Raw genomic sequence first — 23,571 nt, 5'->3', positions numbered from 1 at the left:
GGTTTCTAAACTGCCCACAGCCGTCCTATGAGACACAGACTGAGTAGATTTTTTTTTTCATGATTATTAGTGAGGACCAGGACCTATTATATGAAGATAGGTTGAAAAGTGGTGAAGTGGTCCTTTAACTACTATTATGCAACTGAAATATGTGGGGAACTTGTACCTGCATGATGTGATGGTGAGTCAGTGACACACACACTGACACAATGACATGGTTGTGACAACAATACACCTGAAGAAGCTCAGCATCTATAGGGTGTGATTTATTGAGTGACAGGCAGCCAGGGGCATGCAGCCACAGCCAGCCAGTCTCTTCCGGGTTCTTCCTCCTGTGTGTGTGTTTCACTGTGTTTTTTTTGGAGAGAGGAGGCTGTCATGTCACCACCACAAACTGCACTGTGTCGTTATCACTACTCGTTTAAAGGACGGATTTATAAGGACGCTTTTTACGGACGGATATGAATATCTCTCTCTAACAACAAACGTGCACGGCCGCTCAGTTTGTTTAGTTTGTTAGAAAGTCGCGCGGGAAGAGAGAGAGAGAGAGAGAGAGAGAGAGAGAGAGGGAGAGAGAGGTAGAGAGGGAGAGAGAGGTAGAGAGACACAGACCGTGATTTGCATCCACAGAGACGAACACCTGTTGCTTCCACAGAACGCTCAGCGCACACACAACAGGTGTAGCGACGGAGAAGGTTTCCTCCGTGAGAACTTGTGTGTTTTCAGACAGGACAGACCAGGCCAGCCAGAGAGACAGGACAGTGGGGGACACGTCGGAGACATGAAGGTGACGGTGACATTCGGGGACACGGTGGTGGTCGTCCCCTGCAAAGCCGGCTGGACCGTGCGGGACCTGATAGACCAGGCCACGCGCAGATACCGCAAAGTTGTGGAACAGGTAAATAAATGCATACACAGTACACAACCCGCCTTTTGTTTACTGCTTTGTTTTGAATCTTGAATGTATATAGTTTGAAGGCGATTTTTGTATGTGTTTATGCATTTAAGGACAGTGTTTCTTCTCCTCTATAACATTTTAATATGAAGTGCACCTCCCAATTTGATGTGTTTTTGGTCGGGGACCCCCATTTGGGCCAGAGGGCCCCATGAGACAATGTTGTCAACATTAGTCAAACAATAAGATAGCAGATCTACTAGCTCACAGCGAGTGGCATCGCTTGTAGATCTGCTATTTCCAATTAGTGGAGGGTTTAAGTGTTTATAAACTCTTCCTCATTTTGCTGGGGACCCCTAACCCCCCCCCCCCCCCCCCCCCCACACACACACACACACTTTGAGAACCATGTGATTTAATGAAATAATGACAGCTTAATATAACTGACTGACTGAGAGTAACAAACGTAACCTTACGGGTCCATTTGGTTACATTTGTTTGACTCTCAAGAGTTACAAATACAGGAGAATACAAAGAGAATATAGCCTCGGAAACAGCAGGCGTTTTGTTTTCAAAGGAATAGTGTGAGTCAATGTTAGGGAAGCGTTCCATTCATTCTTGGAGTTGTGAAACAGCCAATGGGCGGTGGGGCTGGCAGCATGACATCACACAGGTAAAGTGTGGGTCACGTGTTTGAGCATAACATTCAGTGCAATGGAGCGCATTAGTCATCATGGTTGATTTGGAGGTGGTTATGCCTCATGACTAATAATGTTTCTCTCTTGGCCAAGGAGGATTCCCTCTGTGTGAGTTGTAGATACAGTAGATGTTTGGCTGAGAGAGGGGGGTGGGGGGGCTACATGGTTGTCGGTGGGTTCCCAAGCTTTTGAGGCCGCGAGCCCCCAAAATCACTGGGGCCAAGTTTGCATACTAGGGGTCAAGCATAGCCGCAATTTGCAACTCTAGATTTTTTTATAATGGGATGAATCTAGAGTTGCAATACCCTCCATTGACTCCCCACTCATCATTTTGCGTTTGCGATCTGCTTGTCTTAAACGACGTTAAACTCACCAACATTGCAGCTGTAGTCCAAGCTTGAATTATTCTCTTTCAATCTGCAAAGCTTGTTTTTCATAAAAATCCCCCGTAGACATGTTATGAGCTACTTTCTGTCAAGAAATTCTGTGCAAGTGATTCTTTTTCTAAGTGCTGGAGTTTGGAAGCGCTCGTCGTAAGTCACTGAACGTCCCTGCATGCATCTGTTTCGCATTTGCACATAATGCAGGAGGCAGCAGCGCGACCCCTTAATAAAAACGAGCGCTTCCAAACTCCAACATTTCTTCTTCTTGACAGAAAGTAGCTCATAACATGTCTACGGGGGATTTTTATGAAAAACAAGCTTTGCAGATTGAAAGTGAATAATTCAAGCTTGGACTACAGCTGCAATGTTGGTGAGTTTAACGTCGTTTAAGACAAGCAGATCGCAAACGCAAAATGATGAGTGGGGAGTCAATGGAGGGTATTGCAACTCTAGATTCATCCCATTATACAAAAATCTAGAGTTGCAAATTGCGGCTAGGGTCAAGCACAGGTTCCACAGATCAATGTTGTGAAATAGCCAAACTACAAGCTCACAACCCCTCACGCTGCGAGGCGTTGTGAGCTTGTAGATCGGCTATTTTCACAATATTTGCCTCGGTCTTGCTGCGTACTATGTGATGATTTGGCCAATTTGGTACTTCTGATGCCCAAGACGTGTCCACACGTCTTCATAATTACACCCGTAGGAGGCCGAAGACGTGTGGGCTGTTTTCAGGTCCTTTTTAATGATATAAAACGCAATTGCTAAACATTTTTTTGACATGCTCAGCTCCTCCCGGACCCGTTTGGATGCGCATGCAGCCATTCACTTCCTGGTTTACGGCAAGGTTAATTAAATAAGGTTAGGAATGAAAGAAACATGCGCAATGGGCTATATCAGGGGTATTCAACTAGATTAGGTCGGGGGCCACAACTGTAGAATGATTGTGTGTGGAGGGCCGCACAGCGTGAAGCGAAACGCGATTTTTTTTTTGGATTCTACAAATGCATTTTGTGTTCAAACACAAAGATTTATGTAGGCTAATACATTTGTTCACAGTATGAGCACAGGGTGATATATGTCTAAGTATATGCTATACCTTAGAATAGACCTATTTGACAGAACGAGCGTCAACGAGCACTAGCTGAAAACACACACACACACACACACACACACACACACACACACACACACACACACACACACACACACACACACACACACACACACACACACACACACAGAGAGACTGCAGGAGTCTGTCTAATTTCTCTCCAAAAGCCCTTGAATATGATAGAATATAATTTAGGATTACTGTCATTATGATAATCTAGCACTTTATATATCGCACACATCATACCTGTAAAAAAAAGTTTATTTTTATTTTTTTTGTCGTTCAGCTTCCTTGGTCTCAATTGCGCATGTTTCTTTCCTTCCATGGAGCAACATGGAGTCCACCGTACGGTCTTCGCTTCCTAACCTTATTTAATTAACCTTGGTTTACGGCTAGGAAGGAACAGATGGAAGGAAAAGTGCACGGTCATGTGACTGGACGCCGCCATGACGCTCATCATGGGTGGCTCGGTGGCAAATCTCGAACCGGAAGTTCAATGAAATACATGGCAGTGGATGGAGCCGGCTGGACCGGCTCTTGAACAAACACTTTCTGAACCATTGAGACCTTGAATATAAAAAAAGACATATAACACATTATTGTCTGCTGTGTTGCTTTTCGATGTGTACCCTGTGTCATTTTATAGAGGTATCTAAAGAGCACAAAGTGCGTTTCTGAACGTGCCAAGTATTGCAAGTAACTCACAGTTTCCTGTCTGACAACCAAATCTCGCGATACCTCCGAGACAGAAACGATACCTGCCGCTGTTTAGATGCCTCAATACAATGATATACTGTGCACAGGGGTTGACACTAAGGTCTCAGAGGCAATTGCCCGTCGGGCAAGTAAAACGGCCATGCCCACATGTGCTGACATCATCAATTTGTGATGACGGCATTGGCCGTTTTTAGCCCAATGAGTGTTTCTTTTTGCAAAACTAATGCTTGGAATGGATTCAGCATCATGAAAACCCCCTAGTTTGACATGTCACATGCTACATAAAGCATGATGACATTTTGAATATTTTGCCTTCTATAGGTTGTAATTGGTATGGTCACATATTATGCCAATTATGAAAATTGCTCAACATATGCAAGTTAGCATCCGGCAGTTTCTACATGCTGGGGATCCATACTAAACATTTCTAACATAAAACCTTGGTGTACTCAACACGGGTTCACAATGGGGGTCTATGGGCTGGCTACTAGACTATACAGTAAACAATCAAGGTATGTAAATAGAAAATACTATATTTTATTTTAACAAGTTGCTGGGGAGAGAGATAGAAAGCAGGGGAAGACGCGGAGGCGGAACGCAATGACCACGTTCACGACAGATATATCTCATGTGTTTATAGCCAACTAAACTACGTTCACTCAAAATGCACACTTTCCCGATCGGGCAACCCGGTAGTAACCTTCACCTGCCCGATTTTTTTTTTGCTTGCCCCGGGCAATGGGGCAACCGTTAGTGTCAAGCCCTGGTGCACATCGAAAAGCATGTGATTAGAAAACAACCTGTGATATATATGTCTTCTTTTATATTGCTGAACCAATATGTCAAAGGTCTTAAGGGTTCATAAATGGTGTTTGTTCAAGAACTGGTCCAGCCGGCTCCATCCACTGCCATGTATTTCATCGAACTTACGGTGCGAGATTTGCCACAGAGGAGTGTCATGCATGGCGCAGCGCCGGCGTCCAGTCACGTGACTTCACGTCTCTTCCTTCTCATCTGTTCCTAGGTTTACGGCCTAACAAACCTCCCTATTTTCTCTGAATCTGCACTGCCTCCGCACAGATTGATCATAGCGGCGATTCTGTCCTAATTTCTGACTTCATCAATCATGCATCTCGGTTAGAATCTTAATGCTTCTAAAGAGAGATCAGACCTATCACTGGCGATGCAGTAATGGAAGATTTGACCTCCCCGGTTTGGGGGGGAAATGGAAGGCGGGGGTTTTATCTCCCTCATCTGCTTGACACGCCTTTTTTCTGAAAAAAAATCCCCGGCACCAGCGGTGTTGAAAAAGGTCTTAAAAGAACAGTCAATTGTAACTATAGAAACATGCAGATACCCTGTATGCACGTATACTGTATGTTGGGTTGTTTACTGTTGAGTGAGAAAACAATGTTGCACATAATAAGCTAATCGACTGTGGGGACTCCTCAGAATAATTTGGGGACCCCCAGTTTGGGAACCACTGGTCTAGGACTCTATATTGGAATCGGAAGGTTCCAGGTTCAATCTCCGGTTTGGCGGTTCCACCAGGCCACGTGTTGGAAGTGTCCTTGAGCAAGACACTGAAGCCCTTAACTGCTCCCGATGAGCATTCCTTGCGTGGTTTCCTCTGCCATTTGCTGTGTGTCCGCGTGTGAGTGTGTGTGAATGTAGTGTAGTGAATGAAAGGCGCTATAGAAAAGCACCATTTATAGAATTTTTTGAATTCCGTATAAATGGCCATCGTTTGTATGGTAGCTTTGAATGTCCAAAGTCGAGGCATAATGAGATTTAATCTGTGTTTAAAAAACCACACACACACACACTGCAGCCCTCTCTCTCCAACTGACGTCTAGGCTATTATTAGTCAGGCGCTTGGTGAGTACCTGCCGACTCAGGGGGCGTGCGCGTGTGTGTGTGTGTATGCGGGCGGGCGTGCGTGCGTGTGTGCGTGTGCACAATTACTATGCTTATGCTCCCTATAAAAACTATAGTTGGAATGTGAGAAACAGACATTCAGACATTGTGAGGAAAATTATAATGGTCCTCAGAATATAAATGGTTGTTTACAATTATAGGAATTTAAATATTCAGGTTTAGATTAAAGGGTAAGTTGAGACTACTTACTGTAGTTGCGTGCGTGCCAGTGGAAATAGCCGATTTACAAGCTCACAGCACGGCACATTGTGAGCTTGTAAATTGGCTATTTTGGGCTATTTTCTGCTGCAGGGTTAGGTTTAAAGATGGCAAACATTTGGAAAGAAAATGCATTAATACAATTGCTGTCTGAAAAGAAAACCTTGATGTCCTCACAAGTGTGTGTGTTTGTGTGTGTGTGCGTGCGTGACAAGTGGCACACAGACCTGTCCATCTGTGCACAACAATAGCAGCCTGTCGAAGCTCTCCTGGTATCTGAGCGGGCAGGTGGGCGTTTAGCGGCTGATGTTTGTCAGCCTCAGCTGGTGGACAGCAGGCTTTGTCCCCTGGCTGACTGGGGGATTAGGATAGGTGACAGGAGGGATGGCTACCATACCATCCTCCTTGGAATACGGGGCCAGAGCTCTGCCACGGGCTGAATGACAAGTTACCATTCTATAGGCATTTAGCAGACTCTTTATCCAGAGCGACTTACAATAAGCAAGGTAGGTGCGTACATAGAATTAGGCCTGTCACAGTTATTACTTATTAAATAATCGTCTAATCACAATTATTTGAGATAATCACAATTATTTTTGCATAATTGTCAATTGTCATCCATGTTGAAAAAGGCTATTTTGGAAACAGTTTTCCAAAATTGCAGAAATAGCAGATGTACTGTACAAGCTTCCAACACGTCACTTTGTCAAACCATCACTAAACCTGGGTATATTTTACGATGTAATATATATATATACCATCAATATTTCTCATCAAAGCCCATTGTGGGTGTATGGGATTTCTTTCACTGGTCTGGGTGGTCCCTATATCACTAAATGCGGGTGAAATTCACCCGAACACCTCCTGCCTGTAGAAAAAACCAGGGAAGTGGGCAGGGAACCTGAAGCTACCCAAGGACCCACCCACCTCAGACTTATGAAAATCACATAAACATAATTGTTCGGGTGAAAACCTCCCGGGTATAGTGTTCTAGGGTTAATAGCAGACCTACAAGCTCGTAGCGCGCCACCGAGTGGCGCGCTACGAGCTTGTAGATCTGCTAGATCTGCTATAAGAGTTTACTGTCCGATGGAGTCTGCCATCAGACCTAGATGTTATTTTTCAAACATTCCTAAAGCTTTTATTTTTCCTGCCAAGTTGCCTCATCATGACTCTTGTCTGCACGTCTTTTTGACTTTTACAAGTTGTCTTTATGTGGATGTTTGCTCCTGTTTTAAGCAAACATAGGTTTTATGTTGCAACTTTGTACTGTTCCTACCCTGAACAGGCCTCCCTCGTAAAATATATATCTAGATTTTACCTGTATATCTAAAATAAAAAATGAAATCAAAATCTCGTCGTACTTTGTTATGGGTCTTAAGCGGTTAAAGATGCAATCCGTGACTTTCATGTCTTACCCAGGATTGGAACTCTGTGCTGACGTAAGGGGAACACGGCTGCATGGAATGTGAGGTCTAGGTTGTTCTCAGGCCCTGCTATGCAGGTACTGCAGGCTGCCTGTCCCACACTCGACCCTTCTACTGGTTAGTCCGCTTCCAGCCTCGGGCCTTATTTGCCCACGTGAGCGGCTGCAACGCCGACGAGAATATCCCGATGATCTACTCGCTTTGTATAGTGGCTCTTTCTGGTGCGGTAATAGCGACGCAACCTAATACACATCAGACCTAAGTCACGTAAGTAACGCTAGACTGCTGTAGCCTGTGTCTGTGTTGCAGACAACTCTTGACAGGCCGCGACATCTCCACTCCCTTCCCTCCCCCATGTATGTCTGCACTGCAGGTTCACACACAGCCAGCAGATTGCGTTCAAAGTATAATCTTTATTTTATAGAGCACATTTCAAACATTCAAAATACACCGTGAAAAACTAAGCATCAACATCAACAAAATGTTTTGTTTTTGAGGGGCGCTAGCACCTCCAATGCATGGCTTTCCGAAATTAAGTCATGTTGTAGCCAAGTCTATGGACTTGTAATGTTCGCTCAGTGCAGTAAATGACAACGTAAGACATCATCTGGCTGATATAAATGCTTTTTTAGAGTAGCCAATTATTTCTTTACCGCTCTTTTCTCCCCAATTTTTGTCGTTATGCCAATATTAATTCACCCCCGGCCCACACACATTACTGTGTTGTTGTATCCTACTGTCTCACATGGCAGCGGGGAGTCCCGACCCACAGATTGAGAACCTCTTGTCTAGACGAGTAGTGTCCTGTCCGGTGTCGAATGTCCCCGAGCTAAAGAGCGTCAACAAACCTGCTGTCAAAATGAGATGCGTGTGAATGCAGATGGACGACCACAACATCCGCATGCATGCTTGTCATGCTGTGAGGACAGGAATGGGCCCTTGGTCAAAGTCAAAGTCCTACTATTTGTCACACACACGCAGTGACATTTGTTCTCCGCATTTGACCCATCTCTTGGATCGGTGAGCCGCAGCCGTGCAGCACTCTGGAATCATTTGTGACTAAATTTGACTGAGGGACTGCCATTGGATTTTTTTTAATTTTCGTTTTTTCACGTCATATGAAAGCAGGGAATCATAGCTTCAAATTGACATATTGGTTGTTCAGTTTGACCCACCAGTTTTGGAGATATGGCTTACAGAGTAATGTCTTGCAGAAAACGAGTTGAGAAAACGGGCTTGAAAGGTTCACTTCTGTGGTCTCTAAAATTACACCAGGCTACATGTTTGGGCATTTATTTCATATTTACGTGTCGATTTCAGCTTTGACACTTATTTCAGACATGCTCTAGTATGTGAAGAGTCTGCCTGTGATATTAACTCAATTTGGGGAAAAAAAATATTTTTTTTTTGCGAGGCGAGCAGTGACGCACAATGAATTACACCAGGGCTCCACCGGACGTGTTGAGTCTCCGTCGCGTGCGTCAAAAACGCACCGGTTCAATTTTAATGCACGCTAATGTCACGCAACGCGGGCAGTGGAGCCACCCTTCATTGATTAAAAAGGGAACATTCCCTGACGGTGACGGAGACGCGACGCTGCGCCCGGTGGAGCCCCGGTGTTTTAGGCTTAAAATAAATAAAACAACGATATAGCAGAGAGAAACGCATGCTTGGATTGGTCTCAATTATTTTATTTAACAATAAGCAACAATTGTTGCTTTCACCCAATCCGCCCAATTGTAGCAGCCTTCATGAAAGCAGTGACGCACAAATAATTAGACTTACAATAAAACATCCGACCGTAACAAGTCAACATTAAATAAAACTACCTGACACAGGCATTACCTCTCAAATAAAAAAGATATAATCCAAATCAGCACAGCAGCACACGACGAACGGCATACAAGAAAAGGCATTTTCATTATCTTGCCGTAAAATTAACTGAAAAAAGCGTCATTTAATCGAGGCTTTATGACGAGTGCTTGCTGCGAGGCGCACGCAATCAGAGCTGCCTGGGAGAAATGCGAGGCCCTGTGCTTTAATAATTAATTCATTAATATCCAAAACTATACAAAAATTATCACATTTCTATCTATAAGGACAAACCTTATTAGAAAAAAGATTAATAGCATATGAAAGCCTTTTGAAATGTGTAGGCCTGTAGGTTACTGAATTGCAGGTGCTGCCAAATAAGTATAATTATAATATACTTCAGTTGCGCAAATATAGGTCAGATCAATTAGCAGAGCGGAGCAGCCTCTCACTGACCAGCTCTTCTTAAAGTTTACTTAGCCTACTTTAATAATATGACATAGTGTTGGATCTCCATCCTCCAGACAAACAAACCTTGGATTATAATTGGATTATGCCTATAATTCTTCTTTCTTTAAACCAGCACGAGCCACAAGGTAAGAAACTATATAATGATGCACTGTTCGCACAGCACCCAGGCAGCTGTTCTTAATCGCGTCACATTCCCATCAAAGTAGCACACTAACTTTGTGATCTTAATTTGCTTATTTTATTTGTAAAAAGCAACACTGTATTAAGACATGGCAGTATAATATTGATGCAAAATGGAAATATGAGAGAGAGAGAGAGAGAGAGAGAGAGAGAGAGAGAGAGAGAGAGAGAGAGAGAGAGAGAGAGAGAGAGAGAGAGAGAGAGAGAGAGAGAGAGAGAGAGAGAGAGAGAGAGAGAGAGAGAGAGAGAGAGAGAGAGAGAGAGAGAGAGAGAGAGAGAGAGAGAGAGAGAGAGAGAGAGAGAGAGAGAGAGAGAGAGAGAGAGAGAGAGAGAGAGAGAGAGAGAGAGAGAGAGAGAATTGCTTTGAGAGAGAGAGAGAGAGAGAGAGAGAGAATTGCTTTGAGAGAGAGAGAGAGAGAGAGAGAGAGAGAGAGAGAGAGAGAGAGAGAATTGCTTTGAGAGAGAGAGAGAGAGAGAGAGACACGTAAAGCCGTTCCATTTCAACTCGCAGGCGCGACTCCGTGAGGCCCTGTGCGTTCACACAACCTAAAAAGCGTCTCTGTCTCTGAGAGTGCAATATTATAGTTAGTTACCGTACTTATATTAGTGCAGAAAAGAGACAATAAATCCCGCTTTGGAGAAGATGCGTTCCGAATCCGAAGGGGTTGTAGTGGCAGGGAATCAGGGACACTTTTGTTACCACGAGTGAGGGGGGAGAGGGGAGGAGGCGTTGCGAGGTCTGCGAGGCGCCAGCATGCAGTATGGCTCGCGGACCAAATGGGGCCGGCTCGCGGACCAAAAGCGGCCGCTTTTTTTTTTTAATGACTATTCGATTTTTTATTTCAAGATCGATTCCCGTGCATATCGATCGATCGTCGATTAATCGATTTTTTTGGGTCAGCCCTAGTGCGCGTGCATGTGCACTATTCTTGGCCGCCTCTCCCGCCACAGGAGCTCACTATAATGTAGGCTCGGGGATAGATTGATCTTGCATGAACTGAAGCCTGTCACTGAATGTTGATGCAAGATGTGCGCATCAGTGTTTTGTTGGCTGCGTTTACTGTGTGTGTGTGATTTATTGTTATTAAAATGGAGTGACCTGTGGCGCTCCAAAGAGAGAACTTCAGCCGCCATCTATCCTTATAAAGAGGAACGCTACGATAGTAATGTGGCCAAGACAAGTGTACAGTTTCAAGTTACTCTCATGTCTCGAGGTACAAGAGCAGCAACAAGTGCAGTGGACAAACGCACGTTTACTTTACCAAAGAAGCATCCTCCTGAGTCCTAACAAAGCCAACTGTCTGTCGTAGTTCATTCATTCATCACACTTTTCGTCGCTAAAAAGACTACTTGTTTCGCTGTTTGTTTTGGTGGGCGTTCCCTTAACTTAAGCCCTGCTGTCCGTTCAAACTCTATAGACGGGGCCACCCCAAACTTAGTAGTGCAGCCGGCAATTTCTTTCCAATGTGAAATATGGCTGCTATGCATACAGCCTATTCATTACAGCTCTCTCTCTCTCTCTCTCCCACCCTCAAGAGGATTGGCACATCCATTAAGCACTTATTTTTTTTCTTTGTCTTGCAGCTTAACCCCCCCCCCCCCGCCCCCCCCCCTCCACACACACACACATGCACACCGTTCTCATAACAGCTGTGTAATAACCGGGGGATCAAAGTGTAGAAAAAGCAGGACTGTCACACAGAACCCCCCCCCCCCCCTCTCTCTCTTCTACATCCATTTTCCCGCGGAATTCAGCTCTGCTATAATCGCCCGGGCGCTTTGTCGCACTTGAGTGGTGTCATGTTTGTAGAGGGAGAGAGAGAGGGAGAGAGGTATCTCTTCAAGTGGTGATAGAAGGGGAGGAGGGGGGGGGGGGGACTTAGGCGTGATGGTGTAATTTGCAGGGGTTTTTACCCTTCTAACTGTCAGGCTATCTTTCTCCTCTGGTGTTGACTTATTGACTCGCGTCCCCCCCGTATTCCTGGGAAAGTGTTATACCACCGGGCCCTGTGGATACACGGGGGAATCAGCCGCGGATTGATGATGGGTGACTTAAGAAGAAATACCCCCCCCCGCACCCCCCTGTCTTCTTGCTTTCTTTCTCTCCACTTTTTGTGTCACTTTCACGTTTTGGCCTTACTTCGGTGAGGAAAGACTTGTTCTTCTGCTTGTGCCTGATTTATTGGCGTTTGCGTGCACCAAAATTTGCCGATCTACAAGCCCCACTACAACGCAGATATATATATATATTTTATGAATCACACCTTCCTGTCAACCTTCCTCGCCTACAGTTTAAAACACCCAAAAAAACACAAAACGGTCCAATTAGCACACGGGTGACATTTCTGTGTTTAATTATTGTAGCAAGGAAAATGTGCCTCCCCTGACATTAAAGTAAGACTCACCGAAACCTCAGGTGTTGAAACACCAGTTGGTGTGATGTAATGTCAACTGCGGGCGAGAGAGCCAATTACTCCACCGCGTCGACTCCCCTGGCTTGTTTGTATCTCGCGAAACGGCATGCATGTGCACGGCTGTGTGCGTGCACGAGCCAGACGGTGACACAGTGACAGTTTGGGAGTTATTGCGCAGGCAGAGAGGAATGTTGAGCGGGTCTCTCTTGTCCAACCAGTTTTTCAGGGTGTCGACAGTGCCCCGAGTCCAGTGTTACCAAGTCTGCTTATTTTAAAACCCATTTTGGGCGGGAACCCCTTTTGGTGTTAGCATTATGTTATGCTTTAGCTATTGAAAAATAGCAGATCTACAAGCTCATAGCGCGCCATCGAGTGGCGCGCTACGAACGACTGACATAGAAACATAGCTTTTTCAGAAAACTGTCAGGATTTAGAAGACATTTATAGAATCGTTCCCAAGTCAAAATGGGTTAAATTTAAGGCTGTCAAAGTTAACGCGTTAATCGTGCGTTAACTCAAAGTCATTTTAACGGCGTTAATTTAATTAACGCGCGATTAACGCACGGTGAAGTTTGACAGAATAGTTGAGAGACGCATTCATGTGAATGCAGGCAGTCAGTGAGCCCCGCCTCTCTCCCCACTCTCTCTCCCAGTGACTCGTCCGTCAGCCTGTGCAGGACCGGTGCGCAGATCGAGTGTAGCCTACCAGTGTGGGCTGGGCAGTTGAGCTGTGAGCACTCGAGTCGTCGCGTTCGTTGGGCTTGTTATTAATTAATTTGCTCCACAACGTGTTAGATCAGAAGCTCTTTGAATTGGGCATTGGGCAAAAGCAAAACTCTGGCAGTTTTGGTTGACAAACATAGTCAGTTGTGATAGCGTGATGCTACACAGACCATGCTAATGCTAAAGCTAATGTTGACAGCCTGACTGTGCGTGCGTGCTTACAGGAGAGAGAGCTCTCGCCTGGGTGTGTGTGTGTGAGACTGTGTTGAGTTGAGTTTATGATTTTGTTTCCCTCTTCCATGGCATTTGCAATAAAGCAAGCATTCTCCCATGTTGATAAGAGTATTTAAAACTTGAAAAGCAGTGGTTCTGATTGAACCAGTGGTCCCTGAGGGGGTTCCAGGTGGTCCCCAGCTAAATGATGGAGAGTTGGTAACCAAATGGAAGGCTAAATGTCATCAAATGGTGGTCTGTGGCTCAAATGCAGAATATATAATGGACCTTGATATGAAAAATCTTGAAAACCACTGATTTAAGGTATATTTAGAATGGATACAAAATATGCGATTCATTTGCGATTAATCGGCGATTAACTATGGGCAATCATGCGATTAATCGCGATTAAATATTTTAATCGACTGACAGGCCTAGTTAAATTACTTCTTGGGTTTGTTTTTTTTTCTGTTGCATTTTGGTGGTTTTAGCCTGACATGGCCTAATACGCAGATATTAGTCTGGAATCTCTCTGTGGCACCTGGAAAGATGGCTCTGGTGATAAACTCCACATTTTCATACTGCACCCTGATTGGTCCCTCACTACTTCGGAGGGAGTGGAATCCAATCACAACTGAGCGTTGCCAGACCAATTCTGACCATTTATTTTTCTTTCAATGGCCGAGCCGTCTGGTTTCCAGGCTACGGTTTGTCACAATTGTGACGTGTTGCGAGCTTGTACATCAGCTATTGTCAAATAGCCGATGTATAGGATTAAAGTGCTTTTGAGAATATGTGGCTTATAGTCACTTTTGTTTGGGCTTGTTTTCATATACCTGGCCTGGCCGCTTGTGTTCTCTTGCAAAATCTGGCAAAAGTGCCTGAAACTCGTGGCACAGCGGAGCCGGGCCGGTTTGAGCGGCTGGCTAGCTGGCGGTGCTGGATTTAGATGTCACTGACACTGTGACAACAACATACACACAACTGTAGCAAATATGCAACCTCTGGCACTTGCTCTGAAGGTACTTTAACCCATTTAGGCCTGACCTCAAAATTAAAAAAAAATCTTCTAAATCCTCCAGTTTTCTGAAATAAATATTTTCACGATTTTTCAAAAATAGCAGGCCTACAAGCTTGTAGATTTGCTATTTTTCAATAGCTAAATTATAACATAATGTTTAAAACACCAAAAGGGGTGCCCGCCCAAAATGGGTTAAGGGATAGTTCACACACAAAATGACGTATTTTCTATCAATTTCACACCCCATGAAGGCCTGTGTTTTTTGACGCGTTCCTAAGCCAATAAATGTATGTCCCGGTCATAAATAGCCCATAGCCGTCTTCACAAATGTGATGAAGTCATCACATTTTGGGCAAGTGGCTATGGCCAAATTCAACTTGTTCAAAAATAGCAGATGTATCAAGTCGCAACGCAAAATTAAGTGACACTCTGTGAGCTATTTTTGTTGGGCGCTAGCCCTCCTAAATGTCATTAACAATGAACAGAGTTTAATGTTGTTTGTTTTTGTCTGTCACTGAGCAAATCGGCATATGCATGTCAGAGGAAAACCTCGGCCAATAAGGGACCACGATTCTTATAAACTGCTATTTTCTGATGTTAAATTGATGTCATATGTGTGTGATGTTGGTAAAGCGCCCCTCACTTCACACGGGTGTGATTTTTGATAGCCAATGTAAAACTCTAACTTGACACAGATGCTTGCTCACTTGTAATGGGTTAAATAAATCCACCTGTGCACGCCAATTACCTTCAAAATAAAGTCATTTTTAGCTGGAACACAAATGAACTGAAATAATAACAGCGCTGTAATCTAAATAATTCTACAAATCAAATAAACGTGACATAATACAAAACTCAACAATCAATATCGAACCCAAACATCTTCCGTCGGTCGTGCTCAAACCATACATCATGCCGTATTCCCCTCGACTGTTGTACATGTTTTTCACAAAAAGAGAAGGAAACAATGAAATTCCATCCCATCTGTAGGCCAGGTTGTTACAGATAATGGCACACTTCTTGCTCGCCGGTCCCCACAATAGTAGTGCTGCCGTCGGTTGTCACGGTCCCCACCGCGCGCCTGGAGAAAATGAGATCTCGGGGCCCCCCATTTTAGTTTTCTCTCTATCCCCGTGATTGAAATCCCAGCCTCTTTCCCCCACACCATTTTGTTTTAAGAGAATAGACCTGTGGGCCATTGTGAAGGCCAGACATCCTCTTTTGTGCCGCCCGTAATTCACATTTTGAACGCGGCGGAGCAAAGAATAAAAAAAAGAAAAAAAACAGCCCTGTGATGCTATAGACCTGGACCTCTGCCAAACTCATTTCTAGAAATACTCCCATTTTGTACTTACGATTTACTGTAGAAATACTCTGTTACAAGTAAAACAAAAAGGTCTGTATTAACCCATTTTGACCTGAGATCAGATTCTAAAAATGTCTTCTACATCCTGACAGTTTTCTGAAAAATGTTTCTATGTCAGTCGTTCTTCAATTTTTCAAAAATAGCAGACCTACAAGCTCGTAGCGCGCCACTCGGTGGCGCGCTATGAGCTATGAACACCAAAAGGGGTTCCCGCCCAAAATGGGTTAAAGATTTGAGTAGAAAGGTATTTTTCTAAAATAGCAGAGCTACCACTCCCAACACGTCACATTTGCGACGCGTTGGGAGCTTGTAGATCTGCAATTTTTTGGAATGGCCTAAGTGAAAAATATGGGGCTTAACTGTATGATTAGTAATAATCATAATTATATAAACATTAAATGGGCAAAGTGTTTTGTAACTACAGTTTTCCAATGATTGTAGTGGAGTAAAAAAGGACAATATTTGCCTCTGCGATGTAGTGGAGAATAAGTAAAATGATTGAAAAACGTAAAATTACCGTCAAATAAAGTAAAAAGTGTACTTGGTACAGTACTTGAGTGTCCACTCATGTCGTCCGCCCTGTGTGTGTGTGTGTGTGTGTGTGTGTGTGTGTGTGTGTGTGTGTGTGTGTGTGTGTGTGTGTGTGTGTGTGTGTGTGTGTGTGTGTGTGTGTGTGTGTGCGTGTGCGTGCGTGCGCATTGTTTAATGGTACAGGCGGACCCTAATGGGGCATTTTCCCCGACGCACACGTTGTTACAAATGATAAGACTTGTGAAAGGCATTCCTTTTTTTTACTGTGAATTGGACAACGGCATTTATGAGAACGAGAGCTTAATTGGAAACCTGTCCGCTGGGTTTTTAAATCCTGTTCAGGTTTATTTATTGGTGCGCCGTTTCTGCAGAAGTCGAGACATTTTATTGTCTGCCGCACTCCGGTTGGGTTTGTCGCGACCACCACAAAAAGGCCCGTTTTGCTTATCGGCTGTCGGAAAGCGGAAGGAGCCATTGTGTTTGTACTTCTCTGTTGGTTTTTTGTTCTGCAAACGGCTGAGATATTTCAGATGCTGCTGTGATAGAAAACGGAAACAAAACAATGTCATATTTCGGTGACTACAGTGATTTCCAAGCTGAGGGTGCAGGCCTAATGGTGGGCCATGAGGATATTGCAATTTGCAAGTGCGGCCCACCAATAATCGGCAAAATCACTAAGATTTTATTGATAATATGATGATATTCATCTGTCAAAAATAAACTTGATTAAACCTTGAATAATTAGTTTTCATTGTAATACCCATGGATAGGAATCAGTAGTTCTCATACTTTCAAGAATTGAGGGTATGCGCATGCATGAAGTGAGTGGCAAAGTGAGTTTAACGTTGTTTAATGCAATCAGATAGGACCTGTCTGTTTGTAAGTATGGACTGTCAAGGCCAGAAAGTAGTTTTCTGGCACCCAGTAGGCGTTCCCGCATAACTTCCGGGTATGATGATGACACAGATTTCACGGTTTTAATGCGTTCTAAGTCGGTTTCATTGATCCGGGCCGCAACACAATCGATTGATTTATCATTCAAATAAAACGTTGTTCTGAAAGAAGTGTGAGTGAGCGAGTGAGTGAGTCACCTCCTGAGTATGTGACGGGTGTTTATACTGTCGTGTACATCCGTGGACAGAAGTTGTCAACACTATGGCATCACAACCATGCAAGATGCAGTAACACAAGCACTCAGGTAGTGCTTGTTTGTTTTTGTTTTTTGCTTAGTAACATGGCTGTATTGTGCAATGGGTATATTTTTCCCATATGAACTCTGCTATTTAGGGTTGAAACAGTGGGGTGGGAGCTATCTCTGGGAGAGCTTTTCTTTTTCTTTTCTTTTCTTTTGTCCTGTATGTCTGTATGTATGGTTGTACTGTTGTATTGTTTTGTGAACTGTATTGTACAATGTATCTGTGTTGAGGACCCCCTCTAAAATGAGATGTGACATCTCAAGGGGTTTATCCTTTTAATAAAGGTATATATATATAGGTGTGTTCAATTTAGACCTGTGTCGTAACCAAGATGTCTTTTTACCCCGACGGAATAATACTAGTGGTTCTCAAACTCCAAAACCAAAGGGACCCCCAAATTAACGTGTATGACTTATTTATTTGGCCCCTATTTGAAAATGTTTTGAGCCAGGGACCCCCAGAAGAGGAGATTTACAGGAAAACAAATTAAAAAATCAGATTCAAAATGTTCCAAACATTGTCTATGTTTATCCAAAAATAGCAGATGTACATGCATCTAAATGGGTGAAGTGGTCGGATTGCTGGGCTAGAAAGGGTTGAAAACGGCTGAAATAACGGTCAAATATGTGACCAGATTTGACTGAGAACCTGCCATCGCACAACTTCCAGCTTTTCACCAGAGGTGAAAAACGTTTTTTTCTTTTCTTTTTTTTTTTATCCAAAATGAGTTAATAGCACTGGCTGACTCTTCACATACTAGAGCATGTCTTAAATAAGTGTCAGAGCTGAAATCGACATGTAAATATGAAATAGCCTACATGATTAAACATGTAGCTAGGTGTAATGTTAGAGACCACAGAAGTGAACCTTTCAAGCCTGTTTTCTCAACTCTCTGTTTTCTGCAAGACATTACTCTATAAGACATATCTCCAAAACTGGTAGGTCAAACTGAACAACCAATATGTCAATTTGAAGCTATATATATATTTCATATGACATGAAAAAACAAAAATTCAAAAACAATCCAATGGCAGTCCCTCAGTCAGATTTGGCCACATAATAGTTCCACCACGCACGCACACGCGTGCGCGCGGGCACATGCCGTCACCGTGATGGTAAAATATTTTTGGAATGTTCCCCGGTCAGAGTGTTCTCACCCACTCTCACCTCTCCCACTGTCTCCTACTTGGCTTCCATTAGTCGTGTGTGTGTGTGTGTGTGTGTGTGTGTGTGTGTGTGTGTGTGTGTGTGTGTGTGTGTGTGTGTGTGTGTGTGTGTGTGTGTGTGTGTGTGTGTGTGTGTGTGTGTGTGTGTGTGTGTGTGTGTGTGTGTGTGTGTGTGTGTGTGTGTGTGTGTGTGTGTGTGTGTGTGTGTGTGTGTGTGTGTGTGTGTGTGTGTGTGTGAGAGACTCGCTGTGTTTCAACCGTACACAACGATATCACTGCTCTTGTGTCTGTCCGTGTGAACAACAAACAACACCTTTTTGTGAAAAAAAAGAGATCAGGGTCCGTCTACTGCTATCTCTGTCGTGTGGGGAAACCTCATACGTCCAAAACATAAGCAAAGCATAAGTAGCAGATCCACAAGCTTGAACCCGTTCCGAGCTTGCGGATCATCTACTTTTGATGCTTATGTGCAACTCTTTAGGGTGATGAAGTAAGGCGTTGTTTGGGAATAAATACGAGGTTTCTGTCCGACAGCAACAATATGAAGTTTATATGGAGAGATGGAGATCTGTCTTCTCTCTCATTCTCTCTCTCTCTCTCACACACACACACACACACACACACACACACACACACACACACACACACACACACACACACACACACACACACACAGTCTTGTTTTCACCTTGTTAGCGTTAGTCATGTGTCAGTCAGAGTGCTGATAAGTCTGTGACTGTGGACAGATTTAGTCGACGCGACAACAGTCACACAACAACGGGGAAAGATGCTAAACATCACAAAACGCTACGGGGTGTGTGGGTTCACATAGCTATGAAGGCTGAGTGAGGCCTGTTATGTCACAGTTTTTACATAATAACGGTTGCTTCGCTATTATTCGAGATGAAAGCAATTGTTTCGCATAATCATCAATCGTGTATAATAGTTGAAATCAGCTATTTACACCGTTTTCATCTGAAAACTGTCTGATAATCCACATTGACACGAATCCCACGTATTTAGATGATGTATAAACGAACAAAAAACACATACATTCACATACATACAAACCCTGGGGATGACAGTGCTGCCAAGTGATGAAATGCAATCTACAGTATGGCAAAGTTAAAGCTGCAACATGTAGTATGGGTCCCTGCTTCATATCTCTCTCTCTTTCAGCTAAGGAGTCCTCGGCCTCACAGCTAAGGGGTCCTCAGCCTCACAGCTAAGGGGTCCTCGGCCTCACAGCTAAGGGGTCCTCGGCCTCACAGCTAAGGGGTCCTCAGCCTCACAGCTAAGGGGTCCTCAGCCTCACAGCTAAGGGGTCCTCGGCCTTACAGCTGAGGGGTCCTCAGCCTGAAAAATCGTGAAGACCCCTGCTTTCGGCTGTTGGCATTTTGCAACTCCCGGACATACCGCAGTTTACTAACTTTTACCCTCGTGTGTGTGTGTGTGTGTGTGTGTGTGTGTGTGTGTGTGTGTGTGCACGCAGCGTGGGGAGTGGTCAGTAAGGACCCATCATTTGGAGTACTGTGATGGAGGCATTCTGGACATGGATGACCTGGTGGCTGAACTGGTGGACGACAGAGACAAGGTATGGATTCAGGGATGATGGATGGATGGATGATGGATTCAGGGATGATGGATTCAGGGATGATGGATGGATGGATGATGGATTCAGGGATGATGGATGGATGGATGATGGATTCAGGGATGATGGATGGATGGATGATGGATTCAGGGATGATGGATGAATGGATGATGGATTCAGGGATGATGGATGGATGGAGGGATGATGGATTCAGGGATGATGGATGGATGATGGATTCAGGGATGATGGGTGGATGAATGGATGATGGATTCAGGGATGATGGATGGATGATGGATTCAGGGATGATGGGTGGATGAATGGATGATGGATTCAGGGATGGAGGGATTCAGAGATGATGGATGACCAGATGATGGATGGAGGGATGATGGATTCAGGGATGATGGATGGATGATGTATTCAGGGATGGTGGGATTCAGAGATGATGGATGACCAGATGATGGATGAACGGATGATGGATGAGCGGATGATGAATTCAAGGATGATGGATTCACCATGTAAATGGGTTTTCAATGTCATTTTAGCGTTAACTCCTTGCAACCGTTTGGACCCAAGGAGCTGCACGGTGACCCTTTGGTGTGGTTTAGGGCTTAACCCATTCTGGACGAGTGTTAGCATCATGTTATGCTTTAGCTATTGAAAAATAGCAGATCTACAAGCTCATAGCGCGCCACCGAGTGGCGCGCTACGAGCTTGTAGGTCTGCTATTTTTGAAAAATCGAAGAACCACTGACACTGAAACGTAGCTTTTTCAGAAAACTGTCAGGATGTAGAAGACATTTTTAGAATCCGGTCAAAAGGGGTTAAGGATGCAGACATCAGTGCAGGATGAATGGATGGTGGCTTCAGATTAGATTCATCTGCTTTCAGTATACAGTATCTTCGCCTTCCATCTCCTTTTCTAGTCCTCTCCTTTCACTCTCCTCTCCTCTCACTGCTCTCCTCCTCCACTTTCCCTTGAGCGTTGTAGCAGATCAGAAGGACGTAGATAGATAGAGTGAGATGGAGCTGTCATGTTCATTTCAGTTTTCACTGAAACGTCACATTTTGGGGCCATATTTGTGTTTTCTGTGAAAACAACTGCACCGTGAACACTGCACTGAGTTTTCACAAACTATGGTTGCGTACAGTAACTCCGGGAACTAGGTGTCGAGTTGATGTACAGTTCAAGTTCGCACGCGCGCGCGCACACACACGCACACGCATGCGCGCGCATGCGCGTGCACACACGAGCTAAAGCGAGAGAGTCCGGTCCAATTTCCACAAAGAGCCAATTTCATTTCACCTCCCTTAATTTCCCATAAAGCACTCTTAAGATGTGCTAATAAACTGCTCTCTCTCTCTCTCTCATCCATATTCATGAGTCCCTCCGCCAGACCGCTGATGAATTACACACACTTAGTCAGCAGGAAAGCTCAAATGAAATGGAAGTAGGAATATTATATATAACATGTCGCTGTCGAGTCGGGAACCTTGTATGTCCAAAGCTGTTACTTTACAGCAGTGGTTCTCAACCTGTGGGGGGGGGGGTCCCTAGATGATTGAGGAGTAACAAGTTTAACCCTGTAAAACCCGGATTAATTTCTACTTGCAAAAAAAGAGATTTCAACCTTACTACTACTTTTTACCACTAGGACTTAGCAGAGGAAATTATGTAAAAACTAATATTATTTGTATTGGCAAATGTTATGCACATTTATAATAATTATTAAAATAATAATATATTTCACAATAATGAATAAAACATGTTCTAGACATTCTAATGATCACAAAAAAACATTAGTTATTTTACTTACTTTTATCAGGGTTAAAGGTCAAAGGTCATAGGTTCAAAATTGTTCAAAATTGCAGAGTCCAGAGATTTTTTAATTTGTGTGAATTTCAGCCTCTCTGGGGGGTATTTATATGCAAATATCATGACCAATGGCATCAATCAACATCAATGATGACGTTTAGGTGAAAAAAGAACATAAAACAAAATATATTAATTCATTAATGAATTAAAATATGTTGTATTATTACAACGCTTGGTGTTACAGGGTTAAGGACTTTTAAGACGTTTTTAAATGCCTCAAGAAATAATAAAAGAAAAATAGCATTACTGCATAGACGTTTATAGGGCTGTGGCTCAGGGTGGGATGGGACGGTTCCCAGTTGGATCCATCAGAGTTATAGGCCCCATTTAGACTGCAGTCACATCCAGTCAAATCCCTGATCTGATCTTTTGGCCCGACTGTTCACACAGCGTTTGCAAGTGACCAGATCAAGTGATAAGTCTCTGATCTGTGTGTTCAGACTGGCAGCCAAATCCAGCCTGAATCAGATCTGTGCCACGTCCAGATCGGAATCCGATTTGTTTAAATACGTCTAAACACAAATAACTTACAGTACATGGAATCCGATTTCGATCTGGTTATCTCCTGCAATCAGATTTGAAACCACCTGAATGTGGCTCAGGTAAAAACCGGATTCCATGAGACTTGTGTTTAGACTTATTTAAACAAATCGGATTCCAATATGTATGTGGCACAGATCTGATTCAGGCTGGATTTGACTGCCAGTGTATAAGTAGGGCATTCATTTATGAAAAACGCATACAAAAATGTGGAAATATGAGGTTTCTGCCTGACAGCTGGCGATATTCAGCTTGCATTGTACGTCGCAGTTTAATAACCCAACGGTCGAGCCGGCAGAACAGAAACCCAGCGAGCACAGTCGACTTTTGTGAGATGAAAGGGACCAGGCAGATGTCGGTAAATAATGGATTTGTGAAGTTCCATTGGGATCTTCATAGACCAATTAAATGCGAACCTGCAAAGCTGCACGTGTTCTTTTTGTAAAGAACGGAGGGTACTGTTTTTTTGGGGGGGGGGTGACTGAATCGAAAATAATTAAACTAATGCCCTTTTCATTTCTTCATTAACCCATTTTGGACTGATGGCGATAAAAAAAGGCTTCTAAATCCTAATAGTTTTCTGAAAAGCCCATGTTTCTGTCAGTTGTGCTCAATCTTTTTCATGTCAAGGACCCCCAGAATTATCTCTATTGGGCCACGGACCCCCATCTCAAAATATGTTGTTCCAGGGACCGCCCAGAAGCAAATATTTTAGTTGAAAATGTTCGCTCTGAAATATATATTCAAAGATTTGCACCACATTTTCACGACTTTTCAAAAATAGCAGACCTACAAGCTCGTAGCGCGCCACTCGGTGGCGCGCTATGAGCTTGTAGATCTGCTATTTTTCAATAGCTAAAGTATAACATAATGCTTTAAAACACCAAATGGGGTTCCCGCCCAGAATGGGTTAAGCACTTAAAGGGGCATTTAAGCCTTGGTGACATGTTCTTTGTCCCTCGTATGTTGATTTCCTTTCATTCTTCTAAAAAAGGAAGTCGATAATGGAAAATATAATTTCTTATTTTTGCGACGCATCAGCTTTATCCATGATTGCTATTGTAGTCGGATGCCTCTCAAAACCTTATCTCTTACCACCATGAA

General features: G+C 43.7%; 1 protein-coding gene across 3 annotated transcripts in view; it reads left to right on the top strand.

Annotated features, from left to right (window-relative positions):
• Positions 1-321: 321 nt before the first annotated feature.
• LOC306916973 (partitioning defective 3 homolog B-like) overlaps positions 322-23,571 on the top strand; it is a 308,458-nt gene continuing 285,208 nt past the window's right edge. For all 3 annotated transcript variants that reach the window (XM_079495073.1, XM_079495074.1, XM_079495072.1), the window contains exons 1-2: positions 322-898; positions 19,956-20,057. In XM_079495073.1, the coding sequence (XP_079351199.1) occupies positions 782-898; positions 19,956-20,057 (219 nt within the window). In that variant the 5' untranslated portion in view covers positions 322-781. The remainder of the gene's footprint in view (positions 899-19,955; positions 20,058-23,571) is intronic.

Source organism: Electrona antarctica, assembly GCF_951216825.1.
Source record: "Electrona antarctica genome assembly, chromosome: 24".
In the NCBI taxonomy this organism is placed as follows: domain Eukaryota; kingdom Metazoa; phylum Chordata; class Actinopteri; order Myctophiformes; family Myctophidae; genus Electrona; species Electrona antarctica.
The sequence above is the reverse complement of the archived record's forward strand: the minus strand, read 5'-3'. Positions and strand labels throughout refer to the sequence as shown.